This window comes from Sturnira hondurensis, unplaced genomic scaffold (assembly GCF_014824575.4).
Source record: "Sturnira hondurensis isolate 20B ecotype Veracruz unplaced genomic scaffold, ASM1482457v3 Scaffold0011378, whole genome shotgun sequence".
Classification (NCBI taxonomy): Eukaryota; Metazoa; Chordata; class Mammalia; order Chiroptera; family Phyllostomidae; genus Sturnira; species Sturnira hondurensis.
In genome coordinates, this window is record NW_028084009.1 from 9,067,217 (window position 1) to 9,089,350 (window position 22,134).

The following is a 22,134-nucleotide window of genomic DNA, read 5'->3' on the forward strand; positions in this document are numbered from 1 at the left end:
TCTTCCCCACCTCGTGGCCCAGCCGCGCCTCCCAAGTGTCTGGGCCCTGCAGCAGCAGGAGGACCAGTGCGTGAAGGAGGGGGACCCAGAGATGGGGTGGGAGGGTGGCGAGGCACTCACCATGCTGGGAGCAGCCTCTTTCTGACAGCAGGGCGTTGGTCCTAGTCCCTGGAGTCTGGCCACCCTTGGGACCAGCCTCCTGCTTTTATCTGCCCGCCTTTGGCCTGGCCCCCACCCAGCAACTTCCTGTCCCCGCCCCACCTCAAGCTTTTCCATGACAGGGCCTTTGTGGGGGGTGGGGGAACCAAGGAGACCAAGAGGACAGGAAAGAAAAGGCCAGAGCACAGCTGGAGGGAGTGGACGGGGTGACTGGGATGCCTCGCACCCCACCTGCAGCAGCCCAGACAGCTGCTGCTATGGCCACAAGTCCACTCCTGGGCAGGCCTGCTGGACTGGCTTTGAGAGGCCGGAGAAGCTGGCCCCCGCCCCGGGGCCCAGGAGCACTGAAGGCAGGCTGGAGTGGGTTTTGGGGCCTTGAGGGGCCTGGTGGGCCCACAGAGGCCCTGGCCGCCTCTCCTGTATCTGGGACTCCTGCCAGTGGAGACAGTGCTGATCACCCCCTCCTATGGCCGCCCACACACCCACTTCCGCCTGCCCCCTCGGAGTAGGAACACAAGGGGGGTGGGGCTCCTCCGCCGGGCCCCGCTCTGCCCTCTCCTACACAGGGCACCAAGCCTGAGAGGATAGCCTACTCTGCGGGGGAGGGGGCAGCCTGAACTGGACCAGCCACAGCAGGGCCCGTGGACTCCGGCTTTGCACTGGGGCCTGGCAGCTAGGGGACTGAAGCAGCCTGACAGCTGGCCACCCTGGGGCCACTCCTGAGCCCTCGGGTTATCAGTCGGAACTTCGTTTTTCCTAAACCTTTATTTTATAAATGTACAGAGCCAGTTATACCAGAAATGCCATGAAATTAGAATAGCGTGTCCTCCGAAAGCTGGGCCAGGAGTCAGGAGGGCGGGTGGGGAGACGGGTGGTGGGCTAGCCCACGGACGCCGCTTCCTCCTCATCGCTGCCATCGGGGACAGCATCTGTTCCGAAGTAGCGGTCACCGAAGTTCCCTGGGGAAAGAAGCAGGCCCTTGTGGTGGGGGCTGGGCTGGGCTTGGCCTGCCCTGCCCGGTCCGGCCCGGCCCAGCCCCCGGCCCAGGCAGCCGCACCAATGCCCGGGATGATGCGGAACAGGTCATTGACACGCTTGTCCACGGCCGTAGTGATGATCCTCACGCGCGGGAACGCGTAGGCCACCGAGTGCACGCCCATCTCCGCCATGAGCAGCGACAGCAGGAAGATCTTGTCCTCAGGCACGTCGTGGTCCTGCCGGAAGGGCCCAGGAACAAGATGGAGACTCTAGCCTTTGCCCCGCCCTGCAGCCCTCCGGGCCACTCACCAGGAGCACGCGCACGGCCATCATGGCTGCGGCGCCCGTGGACACGGTGCAGTCCATGAGGATCACGTGGTCGTCACTGATGTCCTTGGGCAGCCGCAGGTAGTGGAGCTGCGGGCGACCGAGCGTCAGCGCCACGTCAGCGCCACGTCAGCGCCACGTCAGCACCGCCCACACCCCAGGGTCGGGTCCCCAGCTCCCACCCCCCACACAACCCCCACACCTCCGGCTCCCCCGTAAGCTGGTTGGTCTGGATGAGGATGGTGCCGATGCGCACGTCCTTGCACACAGCCCGCAGCGCCGGCTCCATGGTCTCACCCGCCCGCAGGATGGACACTCCGGTGATCTGCGGGGGCGAGGGGCCGGCTGAGCTGCACCCTACCGCCCACCCCACCCCCGGACACCCCAGGCACACCCGTGCCCTACCTGCTTCCCCGCGTAGCACTTGCCCGCGTAGTCCTGCCCCTGCGGGGTCTGCACCACGCAGTCCTGCGGCCGGGAGGTTGGGGGCGCTGGTGAGCACGAGGGGCCGCCCGCGCCTGCCGCCCCCCCGCCCCCGCCCCCCCGGCAGCCCGCACCTGGAAGGGCAGGAAGGACAGCGCGTGCTCGATGAGCAGCCGCATCAGCCTCTTGGAGTAGAAGATGAACTCATCCCGGCTGGTCTCCTTGTCCCTGCGGCCCCGGGCAGGGACCGGATGGGGGTTCTTTAAGCAACAGGGGCCAAGCGGCCCCAAGTGGCCCCCAGCGGCCCCAGCGGCCCCAGCCGCGGGCTCACCTGATGATGGTGTGCATGCCCCGCACCTGCGGCGTGCTCTTGAGGACACTCAGCGTCTGCGGCAGCGGGTGGCACTGGTGCGCGGAGGCCAGCGCGGCCCTGGGGACACAGCGGGCGGGACTGGAGGAGCGTCTCGCCCAGAGCCCCTCCCCCTCCGCACACCGTGAGGGGATGTGCTGGGTGGGAGCCGTCACCTCCCTGTGGCCCCTCTGGAGATGGGGTGCCTCGCCCCACACCCCCGCCCCCGTCAAGGGCTAGGCAAAGGTTAAAGGGCACAGTGGACGGAAGGCAGAGCAGCTGACCATTAGGCGGGAAGCAGGCGGCGGAAGAGCCGCAGAGGCGGGGCCAGGCATGGTGAGGGAGGCTGGGACTCCTGCACCCCCAGGGACAGTTCAGCTTTGGGGCAGCCCTGACCTTGCCCCCCAGGTGACGTGCGGCCCCTCAGGAGAGGGGCAAAGCTGCCGAACCGCCCCATGCCTGGAGGGAGAGTGGCCAGAGGCAGGGTGGGCGGCAGGGGGCAGCCTCAGCACAGTGCAGCCGGCACCGCAACCAGCACACTCAGTGCTCACATATCCCAGCGCAGCTTCCTCTGCTCGCCAAGTGGAGCGGTGATGAGCGGGTCGGGGAGGGGACGGGGCAGGACACCCCGGGTTTTACAGAAAAGGAAGAGAACAGAGAGGGCCGCTCAGCGGGGCCTGGGGTCCCGCGCCAGCTGGGAGCAGCAGAGGCCGAGGCGGCGGGAGGGGCCAGGCGGCAGACCCCGGGCCAGGAGGGCCTCCGCCCACCCCCGCGACACTTCCTGGGGCCACGGAGGCGGTGCGGCCCCAGCCACCACTTCCTGGGCTGACCAGAGAAGGGAAGATGCAGGCGGCCACGCTCGGGGGGTTTCTCCAGTTTGAAGCCTGGAGACGTTCTCCTCAGAGCAGAGGCTGGCGGTGGCCCTAAGGGGGGCTTCAGTGGGCAGATCCGGGGCCCTGCCAGGCACACAGGCCAACTCCACAGAAAGCCCAGGTGGTGGCTGGGTCCCCAGAGCTGCCCACCGTGAGGGGCAGGACCCGGATGCAGACCCTGGCCCTGGCAGGGCTCTGTCTGAGCACTGCCCTGAGGGCGGGGCCAGTGGGCACCACCCCTGGGCTGTCCAGACCGGTTGCCCCCATCAGGCAGAGGTGCTCCCCAAGTCCTCAGGCTACAGGGGGCCTGGGCCCCAGGGCCACCACCCTGGTGGGCAGGCAGTGCTCAGAGAAGCTATGCCTCTGGGGCTGGGAGCCTCCAGAGCGGCCTGGTCACCCGCGGGTCAGGGCTCAGGGTGACCACAGGCAAGTTCCTCAACCTCTCTGTGCCTTCCTGAAAGGGGGGCAGAAGCAGCTTGGGGCCCATGACCCCCTGTGCCAGGAGCAGGGCTGCGGCAGGGGGAGGAGAGCCCTGGCCCCCAGCACCATGGGTGCTGGCAACGCCGCTGTGCGGACAGGTGTGGGGCATCTTACCTGACGCTGAGCTCACGCTGCGGCGGCAGCACCACGGGGGACAAGGGGACAGGGAGGCGCATCACTGAGGGCAGTTCGCAGCCACCACACAGCACAGCCCATCGCTGCCAGGTGCCCCACCCCGCCCCCCCCCAGGAATGGACGAATCATAGCCCCATGGAGGGACGGTCCTCTGTGACTGTCAGCCATGGGAGGTGCCAGCTGACCACAGGCAGGCAACCCCTCAGGCCTCTAGCCCAGGACATGTGACCTCAGGTCGGGGCCCCGCCGAGGGTGCTCCAGAGAGGGGACTGGCACGGACACCCAACAGTCCCCCCACGGGGCGGAAGGCCCAGATCAGGCCTGGAGCACAAGGGGCACCTGAGCCCCCTTCTCAGGGGCTGAGGCTGACTGGGCAGGACACAGGAAGCACACAGGGGCCGCAGGAGCAGGCATGGGGACGCTGACTCACCTCTTCCAGCTGGCTGTGCACGTGCTGGACGATCAGGTCGATGGCCACTGTGTTCCCGCTCCCTGGGGGGCAGGGCAGGAGGATGACCCCTGCCGCAGGGTGAGCGGTGCCACAGCCCCACCTGGCCCCCACGGCAGGCTCACCTCGGGGCACCACGATGTCCGCCAGGCGCATGGTGGGTTGAATGTACTGGTCGAAGGCTGGCTTGACGAACTTGTTGTACTGCTTGATGACACCCGCGATGTCGCGGCCTCGCTCGCTGATGTCCCGGCGAAGCCGCCGCACAAGGCGGATGTCAGAGTCCGTGTCCACGAAGATCTTCATGTCCAGGAGCTGTAGTGGGCGAGCCCCTGAACACGGCCCACCTTCAGGGGCCCTGAGGCTGGCTCGGGCCCCAGCCCTGCCCAGGCCTCATGCCAGGCCGAGGGTCCAGGAGGCGGGGGGGCTGCTGTGGGCCTGCTCTCCGGGCCTGCTCTCCGGGCAGCCTCCCTCGTTAACATGCTCACCCTGGGGCTGGGGCGTGGTAAGTCTGGGGTCTGTCCTCACACTTAAGCACGTGGCAGGTGGCCCCCGAAGGGGCCGTGAAGGGGGGTGCAGGGGGCAGTGGGTTCCCAGGGCCTCAGCAGGGACAGAACAAGGGGTCACTGTGGCGTAGTGGCCTGTGGCCAGGTGGGAGGGCAAGGCCGAGCCATGCATCTGCGAGGCAGGGGTGCCCTGTGCGGACATGCAGTCACGGGGACCACCTCCCTCCTGGGCAGCAGCACACACGAGCCGCCACCCCCACCCCAAGGTCACAATGGCCTTAGCGACCATGTGGACCCCGGGGGATGCACAAGAACCCTGACAGCCACAGGGTGTGCAGGTGGGGACAGAGGGCTCGAGAGGTGTGGCCACCTAGGGGATGTCAGTGTGCAGTGGGGGGCGGGGCAGGCCTGCCTGGTCTGCTCAACCCCAACCCTCTCGGGAGAGGGCGTGCTCCCAAGGGACCACCCACTGGGACAGGTGGCCGTGCACCTCAGGGGTAGAGGAGTGACCAGGGCCTGCCAGGAGGTGGCCAATCTACAGCCAGGGCAGGATGGGTGGCCCGATCCCGTCCTCACCTCCAGCAGCGCCTTGTCAGCAAAGGCCATGATGCCCTCGAAGATGATGACGTTGGCCCCGTAGAGTGTCTTCTGTGGAGAGAAGGGGCCTGTGCCCGTGGGCCCCACCCACCGGCCCGTGGGCCCTACCACCTGCGCCTGCCCGCCCACCTACCCAGTCTTTCTTGCGGCTGTGGGTGGTGAAGTCGTACACGGGCACTTTGACGCTCTTGCCCTGCTTCAGCTTCTGCAGGGTGGACACGATGAGGTCGAAGTCGAAGGCATCAGGGTGGTCGAAGTTGTAGTTGTTGAGGGCGGCCTGCTCCTGCTGCTGCCGGGTGAGCACCTGGTGGGGGAGCAGGCTGGGTGCTGGCAGGCCACTGAGGGGCAAGGGCAAGGGCAAGGGCCTGGGAATGGGGGGATGGGCCTCACCTTGTAGAAGGAGTCCATGGACAGCAGGACCACCCAGGGCACATCCAGGGCCTCGATGATCATCCTGGCCACTGTGGTCTTCCCCGAGGCACTGCCGCCGCCCAGGCCTACAGGCAGCGGGCCGGTGGGCTCACTCCGGGACCCGGGGCAGGGCGGGGACAGTGGGGCTGGGGGCAGCGGGTGGGCAGCTCACCGATGGCGAAGGCCTCCTTGGACTGTGCACCATGCTCGTTGTACCAGGGTGGCCGCCCCGCCGTGTAGATGGTGCGCTTGCTGGTGCGCAGCAGCGGCGGCTCCGACTTGCACTGGCTGGTGGTGCGCTTCCGGGGCAAGCGCCTGGCTCTCACGGGCGGGAGCAGCTGGTCTAAGGCCTCGGCGTTGCTGCCAAGGGGGCAGGACACGCTTGCCTTGGCTGGCTGTGCCTGTGACACGCCCCCCCAGGCACCCACAGGGCCCGCAGCCTCAGTCACTGTTCACGCGAGTTCCCAGCCATAGCAAACCACGAGAAAAGTGGGGGGGAGTGCTGTCCACGCTGAGGGTGGTTTGTGGATGGACGCAGGAGGGGGCCCTGGGCTAGGAGGCCCATGGGGAGGGCCCTTCAAACTCCAGGGAGGAGAGCGGAGGCCCTGCAGCCTGCGGGGTGGATACTTGGTCTGGGAAAGGCACACAGACAGCATCTGGTCAGGCTCCCAACAGGCTCGCCGGGGCCGACCTGCTGACCTCTTTGTCAGTAGCACCCTGGAGGGTCTATGACTACTGGCCTGAGGCCCGAAGCCCATCAGGGTGGCCTCAGGGGGACCCCGGATGGCTCAGGGCCCGCTCGACACCAACTTGGGAAGGGGCTGAGGTGGACGTGGACATGACTGGTGTCCTGGACATAGGTTGGTGGGGGTAGCAAACGCTAAGGTGTTTGTGCAGAAACCGGCCAGCAGGCATGGCCACCTGCACACCCTTCAGGAAAGCATGTGAGAATGAGGCGTGTGTGTTGGGAGAATGAGGCGTGTGTGAGATGCGCTGGGACCACCCTGGGCAGAGGTTAGGGATGAGGGGTCTGTCTGGCCAGAGCACCTCATGGGCACCTGCCCCCTGCTCTCAGCAGCCAGGCCAGGCCGCGTCGGCCTCTGAGGCTTGCTGCCCAGCTGTCGCCACCGCAGCCTCACATGTGTGTAGGGAGGGTATGGAGGGAGTGAACTGAGGCCTGACACATGACAAGTCACATAGGCAGCTCCCGGGGTACAGACAACCACATCCACACACGTGTGAGCCTCCAAAAAGCCAGCCGGCACATCTGACAGGAGGCACGCAGCACCGTCCTGGGGGACAGAGTAGTCGCTGGGGCGGTGGGGCGGCAGTACTTAGCAGGTCTGTGTGCCGGGTGCTCGGTGGCATCTCTGCAGGGACGGCAGTGACCCTCTATGTCCCTCTCAGAGCCAGTGCTGACGTTTGCAGCGGGGCCAAGCACTGGGCACAGAGGTGTGTGGGCGGTAAGGTGGGCTGGGGACAGGATGAGGCGCTACCGCTGACCGTGAGCGTGTGGGGCACTCAGCCTGGCATGGACCAGCTGCCCCAGGCACTGCCAGCATGCCCACTCAGCACGAGGGGTCAGAGGACAGCACCAGCAGCTTCCCTGGACGCCTGCCCAGGAGGCAGCCCGACCACACACCCTGGCAATGGCAGGAGGCGCCATCCCAGCAGCATGGGAGCTCCTACGGGTATGGAGGCCCCTCCTCTCTGAACCTGCTCTCGGCAAGGCAGCCCCACGAGACAACAGTTTGCAAGGGGCTGCCTGGCCTCCAAGCCCCTCCGGGCCTGCAGCTCACACTGCTCCCAGCCCCGCACTTCTCATCCCAGGCGGCAGGCCCTCTGGTGGGAGTCTTTGGGTCCCTCCCATGATAGTGCCTGGTCCTCTGAGGAAACGATGGTCCCCATCAAGGACGACTGTGGGCCACTGCTGCCAATGCCGGGGGCGGACAGCTTCCCAGGGAAGCAGGGAGTGGGCCAGGGTGACGGTACTAAAGGTCTATCCACCTTGGCTCATGGGGGCCTAAGAGGTGTTAGGCTGGGTTGGCGGCCAGGCCCAGCCCCTGGGTCTCTCTGGGAGCCAGGACATGGCCTCTCCCTCCCCACACCCTTTGAGTGAGGATTGCTCTCTTGTCACAAATGGGACCAGCTTCCAGGTAGGAAACTGCACAGAAGACCTCGCTTCCCTGGTTCCAGGTGGACAGGGGCTCTGGCTACAATGGCAGATAATTTCAGCCACAGGATCTGGTCCCCAGCGAGAGATCCCAGCCGTGAACAGCAACCCCTCCCCCCTGCAAAACCAGGGCCTGAGGGTGGTGGACCTGCCCTCCCAGCACCTGCCTGGCCCAGCTGTTTCCTGACACCCAATCCACACGGCACACAGAGCACAGTGGCAGGAATCCACCTTGTCCTGGCGAAGGCAGATCTCTCCACCGCAGCCTTAGAACAACAGGCTGGCCACTCACCTGCCTTCCCCTCCAAGGGCCCAGCAGCTTGAGATCCTGAGGCCAGGGTAAGCTGGGGGGCTGTTCATGACTGGGGCATGGGGGGTGGGGGTCCGAGGTGCTTGCAGGGGCACCAGCGCAGAGCCTTAGGCCCACTGGGCCCCGCCACGGCAGCTCGGCAGGCACCTGTACCGTCCCTCCATGAGGGATTGGCAGAGGCTGCTCACTAGGAAGCAGGGAGCCAGCCACTGGGAGGCCCTGGGAGGCCCCTGACACCGAGGTCACAGGCATAAGCGGATCACCCGGCTGGGGCTGTGCACTCGCCGATATTAATAGCTCTGACCCCGCTGGAGAGTGGGCCAGCCATGAGTGTGAACCGCCCTCTGCTGCCACCTCCCTGGCTTGCTGCAACCCCCGTGTACCCCCCCCCCCAACACCCTGCAGAGAGCTCCAGACCCCTGGCCTGCCTGGGGCTGCAGAGCCAGCTGCCCCCAGCGTCACAGGGGAACCTGAGGTGTGTCTGGCCTGGGCTGAGCTGAGCGCCGGCTGAGCGGGGCATCCCACCCCCGTCCCCAAGGTGCCTCCTAGAGGCATAAACAAACCTGAAACTCTACCCTCCAGAGTAGCTAAGAGCTGCTGGCCCCGCCCCTCCACAGCCGGGCTGCAGTACGTCCCCCAAGGCCACCCAGCGCTCATCCTGGGGGCGGCGCGTAGCCACTCCCCAGCCTGGCGGGAGGAGCAAGAGAGACTCGGGAAGGGTAGCCTGCTACAGGATCCATCCGCAAGTCTTCACAGGTGTATCCGTCCACAGGCCCCAGAGTCCTCCCTGCGATCGGTCCACCAAACGTCAGCCTGTCTGCTCTCTTCCCAACTCAGCGCTAGGGCTGGCAGAACCTAGCCCTTCACGCATCGGAAGGGGGCCTCTCTCCTGGCTGCCCAGGTAACACAGGTGTGTGTCTGCAGTCCACCAAAGGCACCTGGCCCCAGGGCCTCCACACCTGCCTGACAACCTGTGTGGGGCTAGGGAAGCCTGCTGTTTGCAAAGGTGGGGGAAGTGGGAGGAGGTGTTGGGGGAAGGTAAGAGCTGGATCACAGGAGCCAGGCAGCAGGGTCCCAGACTGGCTCAGGGACAGAGATTTCAGGGTGGTTGTCTCAGGGCAGGTGCTGGAATGGGAACCCCACCCCTTGGCAGGAACCCTCCTTCTAGCTGCCCTGGGTCAGCCCCCCTGCACCCCCCAGCTGAAGCCCTGACTCCACTGGACCCAACTGGGAGACAGCCTGAGGCCACCACTGGAGCCCGATCAGGGGCAGTGCGGGGGAGTCCTTGGCACCAGCACTAAGGGGCAGTGGTGAGCAGAAGCAGCAACAGGGCAGACCCCTGGGTCTCCAGAGCAGAGCCCTGCTGTACACTGGTGCCCATAGCCCCGGGCCCCCTCCTCTGTGCACAGGGCAGGGCCCAGGCAGTGGCTGCCGCCCACCTGTGTCTCTGGGGACTTGCCTGGCCTGGCCCCTCTGATCTAGGGCTAACGCAAAGGTTTTCTGGGACCATCAGGTATCACTGACTCAGGGCCTACTAGGTCCTGTCCCCTGGCACCAGGCTCCCAGGCTCCGCTCATTGGGAGTGTGTCAGCCAAGGACACAAGATGCTCCTTCATAGCCAAGGCAGCCTCTTCCCGCGTGGAACTCCTGCCCTCCACTTGTCACTGCGTGGCACCCTTCCTTCCTCTCTGGGCTGCACTCTGACGGTTCTGGAGGAGCCCAGGGACGGAATAACCTGGGACCAGGAGCCCGGGCTGGGACCATGGTTTACTTTGGAGCCCAGGCCCGGCCACCCCTGACTTCCTCAGGGGAGAGAACGGACTCGGCCTCCCTGCTCTGCCGCGGCCGCTGGCGGCGCTGGCTCCGGAGGCACGGAGCTGAGCCCGTTTCCTCTCGCCCACTTGTCTCCCCAGCCAGGGAGAAAGGAGGCTCCTCCCCCACTGTACCCCCACAACGTCCCCTCTTGCAAAGCCGCCACCGAAGCCTGGAGAGTGCCCCCCTCCAGGTGGGACAGAGGGGGCCAGAATGACGCCTAAGAATCACGACCCCTGACCTCTCGGTGGGGCGGGGCGTACTCCAGCACAAACTGTCCGCCTCGGAGCGTCACGCGCGCACACACTGCGGCCCCTGTGCCCGCAGCCCCGTCCACTCGGGACGGAAACCAAAGCCAACCTCGAGGTACAGAACTTGCTCCGTCCGCCCAGCCCCGGCTCGGCCCTCTGCCCTCGGCCCGCCGGGGACAGCCTGGCGCGACCAGGGCACCAGTGTGCCCGGCCACAACCCTGCAGTGCCCACGGAGAACGGGCTGGGGCGCGGGCCGCCCCTCCCACCGCGGCCGCGAGGGGCGTGCACGACCCCGGCTCGCGCTCGGCCGACACGCCTACCGGTCCTCGCCCGCGGCCTCGCTCTTCGCCACCGGCCGATCGGCCCCGTCTCCTGCCATCGGGGGCGCCGGAGGTGCGCAGGGGGCCTCGGTGGAGGTCGGGGGCGCAGCCATGGAGCTCCGTGCCCTCTGCGCTGGGAGAGTGGGCGGGGTGAGCCGCACACACCGCCGGGCGCTGTAGTTCCGGGCTCTGCCCTGTACGCCCACGGGCGCGCTGCGAGGACTACAGGTCCCACGAGGCTTTGCGGCCGAACCTCCCCGAAATCACAGTAGGGCGGTGAGAGCGTTGTGTGGGTCTCGGCCGCCCGGGGAAGGACCCCACCCCGTGTATTATCACAAACTTAGCCGCACACAACCCCTGGAAAAAAGGCAATAAACATTTATTTGATACAGTCTTCTTTAATACATACAGTTGATGGCCCGCCCCTGTGCCACTCGGGCCTAGGGGCAGGGACGAGGACCAGGACAGATGGTCACAAGGCGGGCCGGGCCCGAGCTTACCGTCAAAACATCTTGCAAATAAACACTTTGTAGATAGAATATATATGTATATTTATGGTTACAAGTGATAGCTGGAGCCTCTTTCAAAATGCACTTATGTACGGAGAACTGGCATTTAAAGAACCAAACCGAGAAACCCAAAGTACAAGACGCGCGGCTGTCAGGCCAGAGGTGCAGATCGGCCCCCTTGAGCACTCCCGCCCCCCGAGCTCCCGGACAAGCCTCCTGAGGCCGGCAGGAGGAGGACCCACAAGGGTCAGCTCTGCCCTCCGTGGGTCAGGGTGCACCGGTTCTCTCCCTTCTGAACCAGAGGAAAGGTGGTGGGGAGGGGGAAGGGGGAGCTATGGCTGGGAGGGCCACTGGTCACACCAGGAGACACCCTCATCTGCCTTTGCACAAGCAAATAAAGTGCATCCTATTCCTGTGTGATTTGGGCCCCTTGAGCCAGCCCCTTCCTGTTCTCAGGACAAGGGGGGAGGGCTAGGCCAGAGGTAGATCTTCAGAAGGGGACTTGGCATTGTGTCCTGGGCCTGGGTCTCAGGCAGGGTCCACGCCCACCGAGCCCTGGAGGCTGCCACTCCAGTCCCTAACTGAAGGTGTCAGTCAAGGCCTTGCCTGCAGACCCGCCTGCACGCCGCTCACCAGGAAGCAGGGAAGAGGGGGGACAGGGGTCCCACCCAGTAGCCAGTTTGGGCAGCAGCCCCACACCCACTTTAAAGACAAAGAAGGGGGTTAAAGTGCTAAACATCAAGTTACCCAGGACCCCACCTCCTCCCACACATCTGGCGGGTTCCCACACCAGGGACCATTTGGACTTTGGAGGGTGACCTGGAAACACCCTCCAGCAAAGTCTAGCCCCCGACTCCCCAAGGGCCAAGTACCTGAGAGGCCGGGGTGGGCAGCTGTCCACCCAGCAGAGGTGTTGAGGTCTGACCTCCCCCAGCCATTGGTGACAAAGACAGAGAAAGTATACCTGGGGCTCCTGTCCACACCTGCTCCTCCTCCCCTCCTAAGGTCCCCCCTGAGGTGGCCGCCTGGCCCCGCCTGTGCCAGCCAAGAAAGCCCTCCTGCCCCACAGCCCGGCCCGCGCTGCCCCGCCTTGACTCTGACTCCAGATCCCACCTGTGTGCCCACGGCTGTGAGTGGGGCACAGCACACTGCTCTGCCCCCTCCCTCGCACGCCAGGCCCTGACTTCCCAGGATCAGAGTCTCTGGACAGAGCCACAGAGAAGCAGCGTGGCCCCCTGGCCCCCAAGCCCCTGGAGTCTGTCCCCCTACTGCAGGGCCAGGAGAGCGGAGCCCAGCTTGGTGTCCCTCCTCTCCGGGGCTGGGCGAGGACGGCAGCTGGGGTGCTGGGGGTGCCCAGTGGGCATTGCCTCCCTAAGCAGGAAAGGGACCCCAGGGACCCTGGCCCAGCCCCCACACCCAGCATCGGCACCGGGAAACCCTTAGCACCAAAATGTCAGATTGTTGTAAGTTTTTGTATAAAAAACAGAATAAAAAAAGGTTGTTACTTGTCACAGGAACAAGACTGGCACCCACGACACACCCAGGAGACACACGCACACGGGCAAATATCAAAATTCACATCGTCCAGGATCGGCAAGGCCGCGCCCTCAGCCCCCCACCCCCACCCCCCGTGGAGAACAGCCTCCCACCAACCCCAGCGGCTCTGAGCGTCCTCACCCGCCCCGCAAGGCCACAGCCGGAGGCAGGGCCTGGGAGGAGGCCAGGGCTGTTGTCCTCCAGGCACACTGGACACCAGCCTGAACCCTGCCCAACCTGCCACCTAGCCATTCTCAGGGCCCCAGAGGGAGCCAAGACAGCCCCCCGCGCCCATCAGCCCACTGAGCTTAGCCAAGCCCCCTCCCAGGCCCTCAGCTCTCCTATGAAAAGACCACAACCAGAACCAGAAACAAAGGGGCAGGTACAAAGTGGGTAGGGGCTCCCAAAGGAGCCTGGCCCCAGGCAGACACAAGGCTGCTTTCTGCAGCGGCCACTCCTCAGAGCTGGGCCCAGTGCCCTGCCCTGCACGCCCACAGCCCCAGGTCAGCCCCAGCGCCCAGACCGGCCAGTCTCTAACCTATCAGGCTGCCCCGACCAGCTCGGTGCTCGGCTGAGCTGGAGCATGCTCCACGTGGCCCCAGCTGCTGCAGCCCTGCCCGTGGGCAAACCAGGGGTCCTCACTTGCCCCAAGCAGGGAGCACCATGGGGATGGCAGAGAGCCCGAAAGGGGGGCTAATGCCCCCACCAGGATGGGCACGGGCCAGTGGGGCAAGGGCTCGAGCACAGCAGCAGTCACACCAGCGGGGGCGGGGGGTGGGCCCGGAGAGGTAGAGAACAGAAGCGGAGGAGCCAGAGGTGGGGAGGGCGAGGAGCATGAACTGGCAGGTCAGTACGGCAGCGATCAGACTCAGGGTCTGTCCTGGGAGGTAGCTGGGGGTGCTGGAGTTCCAGTGTCGGGGAGAGAGGCCAGGCTGCTCGGGCACCCTCATCAGCCCAGAACCAGGGACCCCCAAGCCTTGGGCTTGAGGAAACAGACAGGGCATGCAGTTCGAGTGGCCGAGGCCAGAGGGCACCTGGCTGCCGTGCAGTGCCCCACAGCCCCGGGCCCCTGCCCGTCCCTCCCGGCTATTGCACTTCTGCGGCTGCCCCAGACCCAGTGTGCCCAGCAGCGGCCCGCACAGGGGAGGGGCTGCCTTCAGGGAGCAGAGTGCGGCTGGCGGCCCCACTGGACAGAGGGGTAGATGGGGTGAGGGTGAGGGTGTGGAACTGGAGGGCAGGACATCCTAGAGCTCCCTACCCCACCCTGGACAAAGGAGGGCTTGGCCAGCGTGGGGACTGGGCCCCACCCACCTGCCAGCCACGTGCTCACTTCTCGGGTGCCTTGCCAGCTCCCACCTTCCGGCCAGTGGAGCCCCGGGCCCCCTTGTCTCTGCCTCCTGGGGGCCAGTCATCCTGGCGGGGGGGCACCTTGGGCGCCGGCTCCTCGGGGGGCCGCTCCTTGGGCTTGCGGCCCCGCTTCTTCCCACTGACCACACTCTTCTCCTCCTTCTTGGGCTCCAGTGAGTCCTGACTCCTATGTTTGGGGGGCAGGTCTGCCGAAGTCCGGAACCAGTTCTGGGAACCGAAGAGCCGCAATGGGGGCCTGGGATGGGGGCGTGCGGGGGTGGCCCTAGGGCATCTTGGCTCTCCCAGGGACACTGGAAGCCACCTCGAGGAGAAGCTGCCAAGTCTTTCGAGGTCGGCCACTCACTCAAATAGTACCCTTGCTCTGCCCGGGCTCCCGTCCTCCAGGGGCCAGCCCGCCCGAAGCCCGCCCGCCACAGGCCCCAGCCGCCCACCTCCGCATGCGCCTTGAGGATGTGGTACTTGACGCCACTCTCGGAGCCGAACTCCTTCGGGCACAGCAGACAGCAGTACTTTCCCACCAGGTGGTCTCCCTGCAGGACACGGGCAGCCTGGCCTCTGGTGTCGGACTGGACCCCCACCCCCAGCCACAGGGTACAGCGGCCACAGCAGAGCTGGCCAGGTCAGGGTGCTCACTGTACCCCAGAGAGGAGGAGCCCCCGTGGGCAGGACAACTTGGGACCAACTAACCCATGGCTAGGGCTGGGGACAGCGCCGTGTACCCCGCACATGGGGGCCCCTGGGGGGACTGCCTGTCACAGTGGAGGTGGAGGGCCTGGGGGCTCACCTTGCTGCAGCTGGCCAGATGGGCCTTGAGGCCAGACACGCTGGAGTAGATGGCTTCGCAGCACTGGGGCAGGAGACAGCCATGGGCAGGGCCTCTCGGCAGATGCTCCGCCCCCACCCCGGCCCAAGGGCAGTGGGCCTCTCTGGGCAAGTCAGTGGGGAGCCCTGGAGCCCTGGGGTGTGGGCAGGCTAGGCCTCTGGGGCAGAGGTGGAGGCCTTCTGCCAGCAGGGCTCAGGGACCACAGGCAGGCTGGCCACTTGGTTCCCACCCAGTGTCACATCTGGGTTGCCTGTCCCTCAGTCCCAGTGTCCCCACGCCCACTCAGCAGCCTGCCCCAGCTCACGTCATTGGGGCAGTTGACATGGCCTTTCTCTTTGACTTCATTCTTCCACGCCTCCAGCAGCTGGGGGTTGAGTGTGGGCAGGCCTGGCCGGGTGTAGTTGAGCTATGGAAGCAGGTGGGTGCCAGGGTGAGCCTGGGGGGCCCAGCTGGAGCCCCCCCACTCCCTACGGAAGCCCTCAGCTACGCTCTCTGCAGGGAGACCGGCCCTCAGGAAATACACGGATGGCCAGGATGGGGGGGGGCGGGGAGCGGTGGGTGGTTTAGGGCCATCACAGGGGACCCCACGGGGAGGCTCAGAGACCAGGCCTCACCCGCGCCGTCTCGGGCACCAGGTCATCTTTCATCCGTCGCTTGGTCCAGTCTCGGGCCAGTTCGTCTTCCGCAATCTCTTGCAGATGGAACACTGCGACCTGAGCTGAAGTGCGGCGGATGCGGCCACTGGGGGTCCGCTCCACACCCAACAGGTCCTCGGCCTCGGGGGGCTTGTCCTCGGGCTCCTCCAGGGGCTGCAGGGCACAGAGGCTGAGGTGAGCAACGGGAGCCCCAGGCCGGCAGGCCCAGGCCCACATGGGGAGGACACCTGTGCTCAGCGCCCAGAGGACAGGAGGGCCTGGCTGCTCACCGGGGCCGTGTGCTCCGACCGCATATGGTAGTCGTGGCCCGCCTTGGAGCGGTAGGTCTTGCCGCAGTGGGTGCAGGGGAAGGATGGGCTGTTCACCTCCCCGGGCGGCTTTCCGCAGCGCCGCTGGTGGTACTGGTAGCCCATGAGGCTGGAGAAGGCGGCCCCACAGCCCTGGGGGCCAGAGGGTGTTGAGAGGCTAGCGAGGGGCTGTGTGCCGCCCCACACCACGCCCTACCTGAAGGGCCACACTGACCTCCTGGGGGCAGCGCAGCCGCCCCATCTGCTTCAGCACCTTGCGTAGCCGCTCCCGCTCTTGCCGCTCACTCCCCTCCGAGGCCTCGGGGTCAGGGGGCTGGGGTGCAGGCCGGCCTCAGTGCTCCCACCCCACAAGGTCCCAGCCCACGCTGGGGCCTCGGTGTCCGAGGGCAGGCTCGGCGTGCTGAGGGCTGGGCAAGCGGGGTGGGGCGAGGTGGAGTGGGGGGGGCTGGGGTCAAGGTCAGGGTTGGGCAACTGGGCCTAGGCGTACCTTGGCACTGTGTTCGGCCATGGTGTGGTAGTTGAGCCCAGCCTTGGACTTGAACTGCTTTCGGCAGTGCTGGCACTTAAGGGCGTCCTGCAGCTGCAGACAGGTGACCCATGAGAAGCTGCCCCACGGTATCTCCCCCCTGGAGCCCTGGGGGCAGCCTTACCTTCTGACACACCTCCATGTGCTTCTTGAGCCCCACCAGGGTCTTTCGGGTGACCACGTTGCAGGTGGGGCAGACGGCCTCCCCCCGTTCGTGGAGAGCCCGCTGCCACTGCTCCTCAGGGCCGCCTGTGGGGAGGAGACAGGGCCTCGGGGGCTGTGCTGGGCTCCAGGCAGGGCCCAGGGTCCACACTCAGCACCTGGGCCGTGTGGTCCAGGATCTGCCTCACAGTCAAGGCTGGCCTGCGCTGTGCACCCCCACAGTAGCCCCTACCTGGGGCTGAATGGGCCACAGGGGCCGGCACCTCCTTGCTGATGTTGCTGGTGGGGGGCAGCACCTTCTTCCGAATGTCCTCGGGACTCGACCCCTCCTGCTTCTTGGCACGGTAGCCTCGGGCTTTGTCCTCTGCCTTGGCCAGGCCTGTGTGCACAGGCGAGGTGGCACAGGTGTGGGCGGCAGGCACAGGCACACCTGTGCCCGAGCCGGGTCCCGCAGGTGCCCACCAGCAGGGCCTCACCTTTAAGTCCAAACGTTCCTGAGATAGACGGCTGCTCCCCCGTAAACTTCTTGGGAGTTTTCTGTTTCCTTCCTGACTCGGGGGAGAGGAGACGGGGCCAAAGCTCTGGTCAAATAACCATGGTGAGGCCGGCCGCCCCCGCCCTGGCTGTTCCCCGGTCTTACTATGCTTCGTGCGTTCGGCCCCCTCCTCAGGTGGGGACGTGGGGCCCATGGCCCTCGGTGACTCCTTGCCCCCCAGGGGCCTGCTGCTCAGGGAAAGGGGGCCACTGCTGAGGTCCGCGCCAGGCTGTCGGGCTGAGCCCTGGGCAGCGGTGGATGGGCCACACTCCCCGTTCTCTGGCCTCGCCTGCTTGGGTGGGAGGGGGCAGCTGTCCAGGCAATCTGCAGCCCTGCAGGAATCGGGAGGTAAGGGGCCAGAGGGCGCACCCCAGGCCGTCAACCCTGGCTGTGCTGGCCCGCACCCCAGCCCACCTGGGACGGCACCCCTACCTTTTCTTCCCGCTGACCCTCCCCGCGGCTCGAGGGGTTTTGTGTTCAGACTTGGTCAACAGCACCATTTTGCAAGACGGCGTGTGCCTGCTGATGGCGATGGGCCTGCTGACCGTCACCAGCTTACTGACCACAATGGGCCTGCTGACCGGCACGGGCTTGGTGACTGTCACGAGTTTTGTCATCGGCACTGGCTTGTTTGCAGTCACTGGCCTGGTGACCGGCATGGGCTTGGTGACCGGCACAGACTTGGTGACCGGCACAGGCCTGGTGACCGGCACAGACTTGGTGACTGGCAGGGTCTTGGTGATTGGTATGGGCTTGGTGACTGGCACAGGTCTCGAGACTGACATAGCCTTGGTGATCGGCACAGGCCTGCTGACCGTCACCGGCTTGGTGACTGGCATAGGCCTGCTGACCGTCACGGGCTTGCTGATACCAATGGGCTTGCTGACCCCCACGGGTTTGCCAATAGTGACAGGCTTGCTCACTCCAATGGGCTTGCTGACCCCCACGGGCCGGCTGATGGTGACCGGCCGGCTGACCGGCCCAGGCTTCGGGGCAGGCAGAGGCCGGTCCATATGGTTCCAGATCTGGTGCTTCTCCAGCTGCGTCTTAGAGGTGAAGGCGGCCTCACAGAAGGGGCAGGGGAAGGTCAGCCTTTCGGAGATAGCGCCCTGAGTGGAAAGGGCAGGTGTGGGCCTGGCTGCCTGGGGCTCCAGGCAGACGCAGCCTGAGCCGGGGCAGGCCTCCTCCTCCCTGACCCACGGCCCCTTACCCCCTGGCACCGCTGGTAGTGGTACTTGAGTCCGTAGATGCTGGGGAACTCCAGCCAGCACCCTGAGTTAGGACACTGCACCCGGGAGTGGGCCTTGAACTCGTCTTTCCACTGGTTCATCAGGGAGAGCTGGCATGGGAAGAGGGCGCTGCTGACCAGGGCCCCGCTCCACGCCCTGCCCGGCCTTCGGGGCAGGCACGCTGTGAGACCCTTCCACTTGGGCCTGCAGCGACACCCTGGCCACTCTGAGCAGCAACTGGGACCTGCTCTAGGGTCCCCACGGACATGGTCCACTGGGCCCCAGGCCACACCACGGACCCCTGGGGCACATGGTGGCCCTGATGTGGGCTTGGTGGCAGACGTGTGGTGGCAGGCAAAGGCGGGGCGGTGGCCTCAGCAGGCGGGTCCCACCACGAGCCCCACCCCAGCCCTCAGGGAGCTCACGGGAATGTCTCGGAGGGCCTGGTTCTCAGCTTTCGGGCGCCCCTTTTTCTTCCCTTCTGTCCTGTCGCCGACTGGACTTCCCGGTTCGAAGCAGAGTGGGGCCTGGCTGGGCACTGTCTGCCCCCCTCGGGCCACTGGCAACCCTGCGGCACACAGTGCGCGTGGGGCTTGGTGCAGTGCGCCCGGCGGCCTCGCCTGCCACTTAGGAGGCTGCAGTGAGCCTCGTGCCCCCGTGCCTGAGGCATGGGGGGTGGAAGGTTGTCAGCCCAGGTCGAGAACCCAGGGTCCCTGGCTACCCCCACCCTGGGAAAGCTCTCAGGGTGGCACCCAGGAGCTGGAGGTCCAGGAGGTGGCCTGCACCCAGCACTGGCTGTCTGTGACAGCTTGGAGTGGCCTCGGCCTGACCCTCTTACCCAGCTTCGGCGGGTCGCGCCGCACAGGAAGCCGGACCTCATTCCGGCCGCCATCCTTGCCAGGCCCACTCTTGCTGGACCCCGGGAGTCTGCGGCCACCTCCCACACAGAAGGGGTCAGACATCACTGCAAGGCAAGTGCACGGCCCTGTGAGGCCCACCTGAGAGGCCATCCTTGCACCCCACCCCCAAAAGGGCCTGCGCTCTGGCTCTGGGAAGGGGAGCCTGCCTGTGTGCTCTTGGTCACGGGGCCAGCAGGCGACGAGGCACTTGGGCTCAGGGGAGTGCTGGCCCAGCTGCCGTCTCCCCAGGAGACCCCATCAGCCCAGATGAGTCTGACCCTGTCCCGGGACCCTCGCCAGTCTGATGGGCTCCTTCTGTCCTAGACACAGGCCCTGAGTGTGCGGAGAGCTATGCACCTCACCCCCCGAGAGGGGCCAGGAGGCCAAGGCAGGGGCCGAGTGCTGGGGCAGCAGGCCAACCACATCCCTCCCGGGGGCCAGGGATGACACCAGTGTGGCTGCAGGTGCATGGGCTGTCCTGGCCCAGCACCCAGGGACACCTTACTTCTCAGCCCCAGCCGGACCCAAGGCAAGGCCACCCTGCTCAGGTGGTTCCCCCGGACCCCTCTCCCCAGGACCGAGACGGAAGACAGCCAACATGCACACTGAAGCCCCGAGTCCATGCCCCAGCTGCAGGGGCCCCCTCCCAGGGCAGGGGGTGGGCGGAGGGCGGAGGGCGCCATGGTACCTGCGCTGGTCCCCATGCCTGTAGAGCCACCCTACCTGCTTCGTCTCTGTTCTGCCAGGGTCCCTCGGCCACGCTCCACCTGGCTGACCTCACCTCCACCCTCCGCAGGTGACCTTCCCCCCCCACACCTACAGGGTCAGCAGCATCACTCCAGAGACCACCAGCCACTGGCCATAGGGAACACCCTGCCCCCTGAGCACGGCTCTGTGGGCATGAGAACTGGAGGGACTTAAAGCTCTGGCCTGCCCCAGGGGGTGGGGGTGGTGTGGGCAGGTGACCTCTCCCCGGTGGTTTCCAGCTGACTTGGAGAGGATAGGAGAGGGCTGCTGTGCCTACCGGGGAGCAGAAGCTATGGGGTAGGCTGAGGTCAGAGATCAGGACAGTCACTGCCTGTTGCCAAGGGGGTGCCTGGATCCTGGGCCCGAGGGTCTAAGCAAACTTCTCCGCAAGTCCTCGCGCTGCAACTTCCAAAGGAAACAATGTCAAGATCAGTCACCCCGGACCCATGGTGACCCCAAGTGGCCTGAGGGGCTGGAAACCACCCCCTTTCCAATCTTTCCGCAGCTCGGGTAGAGAATTCAAAGTTGAGGGGCCTGGAGCCAGGGCTGGCCTGGGAGGCAGAGACCCTCCTTCCATCCGCGGCCTGTGACTCGCAGCAGGAGGAAGGGCTTCCACCCTCCGGGAGGACCCAGCAAGGACGAAGAGGAGGGACCCTCGCGGGGGTTGGGAAGAGGTGGGGAGAGGTGGGCGCCCCGCTGACCACAGGCAGCGGGACCGCGGCAGTGCCAAGGCCGCTGGGCCCTGATCCCCCGCTCAGGTCCGGGCGCGCGGATGAGGCCCGCCGGGGGATGCACACCTGGCGGCTGGCCTCGCCACCCACCTGTCACCTGCGGCTGGGGTGAGGCCCCGGCCTGGCCCCGGAAGGGCCGATCGCGGGCGCCAGGGGAGGGGGGACGAAGGCAGTGAACCAAAATGGCGACTTTTTCTGGAGAAGGAGGAGGCAGGAGCGCGGCGCCGGCGCGGGGCGCCCGGGCGCGGCGCTGGGGGTCCGGGCGCGGAGGCGGGGAGGCAGGCGGGGGCTTCGGCGCGACGCCCCCCAGACCTGCGCGCGGGGTCAGGGTCGGGGGCGCGGCCAGCGCGGGGGTGGCGCCGGGGTCTGGGCCGGGGGCGCGGCCGGGCGCTTACCTGCGGCGCCCAGCGGGCCGGAGGCGGGGCGGGGGTCCGGGCCGGGACTGGCCCGACAGGGGTGCGGGCGCGGGGTCCGGGCGGCGCAGGCTGCGCGCCGCGCTGCGCACATGCGCGCTCCCGCCCCTCCCACCTTTGACAGTTTTACTGTGGGGGGGGGCGGGGGGGGACGAACTCTCGCGGTATTCCTGCTGCCGCTCCGCGCCGGGAGGGACGAGTCCGGGGGCGGGGGGCCTGCCGGGCCCGCGGGCTCGTGGGGCTGCGAGGTCCGACGGATCCATCTGCCGGGGCTCCAGTGCAAAGAGGCCGGTTGTACCGCCCAGAGGGCGGGAGACGTTTCTTTCAGACAGTGGGGTAAACTGAGGCATCATAAGGGCACAGGATCCTGCCCCAAGCCCAGCGTGCTCGAACTGAAGCCACCGGATGCCTCTGCGTCCTGGCCCTGGGAAGGGGGGCCACTGTCCTCTGAGACCCTGAACTCCCGGCAATGGGAGCCCTGGGCCTGCAAAGCAGGACTTGGCCTCTCCGCCAGCCAGCCTGGCTTGGGCCACCTCTTTCCATGGCCACCCTCAGGGGATCTCTGGCTCCTGGCCTGTGAGGACCGGTCTCCACTGGGGTTACTGGCATTGATAGTACCAGCCTGTCTGCTTGGGGACCCGGCATTCCTAGGCTGTCCACCGCTTTACTCCTCTGTGCCCCCGAACCTGGCCCCCTGCTGGAAGCTGCTATCAGGTCTGGGGGTGATGGACAGCACCCCCCACCGGAGGCATGGGAATGAGTGAAAGGGGAAGGAGGGCCCTTCGGGAAACGAATTATAAGGTGCACCTCCTTCCCTGAAGCCCTTCCCACTCGGCCCTCACACTGCGCAGCTCCACCCCCACCCTGGAGCAGGCACTGCTTGGGGGCACAGTACCGAAGATGGCCCATTTGGGGTCTGCTGTTCTTGAAGGGCCCCTTGAAATCTGCTCTCTCAAAACTAGCACAGGTGCTCACTTAGAAGCCAAGGCAAGGAGCAGGGGAGGACACTCAGTGGGGGGCCCGTCACTGAGAAGAGATGTGTGACCCTGGGAGGAAGAGGGAAGGCCCTTCGCCCAGAGCACACCCAGAACTCTCAGCCTTCCCCTTGTAAGTCTGCACGCCCAGGGCTGTGATGTGTCG

General features: G+C 66.4%; 2 protein-coding genes across 9 annotated transcripts; both read right to left on the bottom strand.

Annotated features, from left to right (window-relative positions):
* Positions 1 to 905: 905 nt before the first annotated feature.
* On the bottom strand, positions 906 to 10,713 carry UCKL1 (uridine-cytidine kinase 1 like 1). 5 transcript variants are annotated; one of them, XM_037060128.1, is made up of 15 exons: positions 10,553 to 10,713; positions 5,858 to 6,045; positions 5,665 to 5,771; positions 5,408 to 5,578; positions 5,254 to 5,325; positions 4,297 to 4,486; positions 4,154 to 4,215; positions 2,788 to 2,807; positions 2,219 to 2,317; positions 2,022 to 2,115; positions 1,870 to 1,932; positions 1,667 to 1,789; positions 1,447 to 1,554; positions 1,217 to 1,373; positions 906 to 1,118 (listed from the first exon to the last, which is right to left on the bottom strand). In XM_037060128.1, exons 1-15 carry the CDS (start codon positions 10,663 to 10,665, stop codon positions 1,039 to 1,041), a joined length of 1,647 nt encoding a protein of 548 aa, XP_036916023.1. In that variant the 5' UTR covers positions 10,666 to 10,713; the 3' UTR covers positions 906 to 1,038. The 5 variants fall into 5 exon arrangements, with proteins under 5 accessions (XP_036916023.1, XP_036916025.1, XP_036916026.1 ...); XM_037060130.1 differs by lacking the exon at positions 2,788 to 2,807 and adding an exon at positions 3,703 to 3,719; XM_037060131.1 differs by having other exon boundaries at positions 5,254 to 5,322; positions 10,553 to 10,712.
* Positions 10,714 to 10,910: 197 nt separating this feature from the next.
* ZNF512B (zinc finger protein 512B) lies at positions 10,911 to 21,057 on the bottom strand. 4 transcript variants are annotated; one of them, XM_037060124.1, is made up of 18 exons: positions 20,977 to 21,057; positions 20,128 to 20,255; positions 19,043 to 19,168; positions 18,630 to 18,772; positions 18,186 to 18,314; positions 17,408 to 18,084; positions 17,081 to 17,307; positions 16,917 to 16,988; positions 16,673 to 16,819; positions 16,403 to 16,527; positions 16,240 to 16,332; positions 15,967 to 16,065; positions 15,714 to 15,884; positions 15,403 to 15,597; positions 15,093 to 15,194; positions 14,750 to 14,812; positions 14,397 to 14,495; positions 10,911 to 14,172 (listed from the first exon to the last, which is right to left on the bottom strand). In XM_037060124.1, exons 3-18 carry the CDS (start codon positions 19,164 to 19,166, stop codon positions 13,924 to 13,926), a joined length of 2,715 nt encoding a protein of 904 aa, XP_036916019.1. In that variant the 5' UTR covers positions 19,167 to 19,168; positions 20,128 to 20,255; positions 20,977 to 21,057; the 3' UTR covers positions 10,911 to 13,923. The 4 variants fall into 4 exon arrangements, with proteins under 4 accessions (XP_036916019.1, XP_036916020.1, XP_036916021.1 ...); XM_037060125.1 differs by having other exon boundaries at positions 20,128 to 20,249; positions 20,977 to 21,037; XM_037060126.1 differs by lacking the exon at positions 18,630 to 18,772.
* Between the last annotated feature and the right edge of the window lie 1,077 nt (positions 21,058 to 22,134).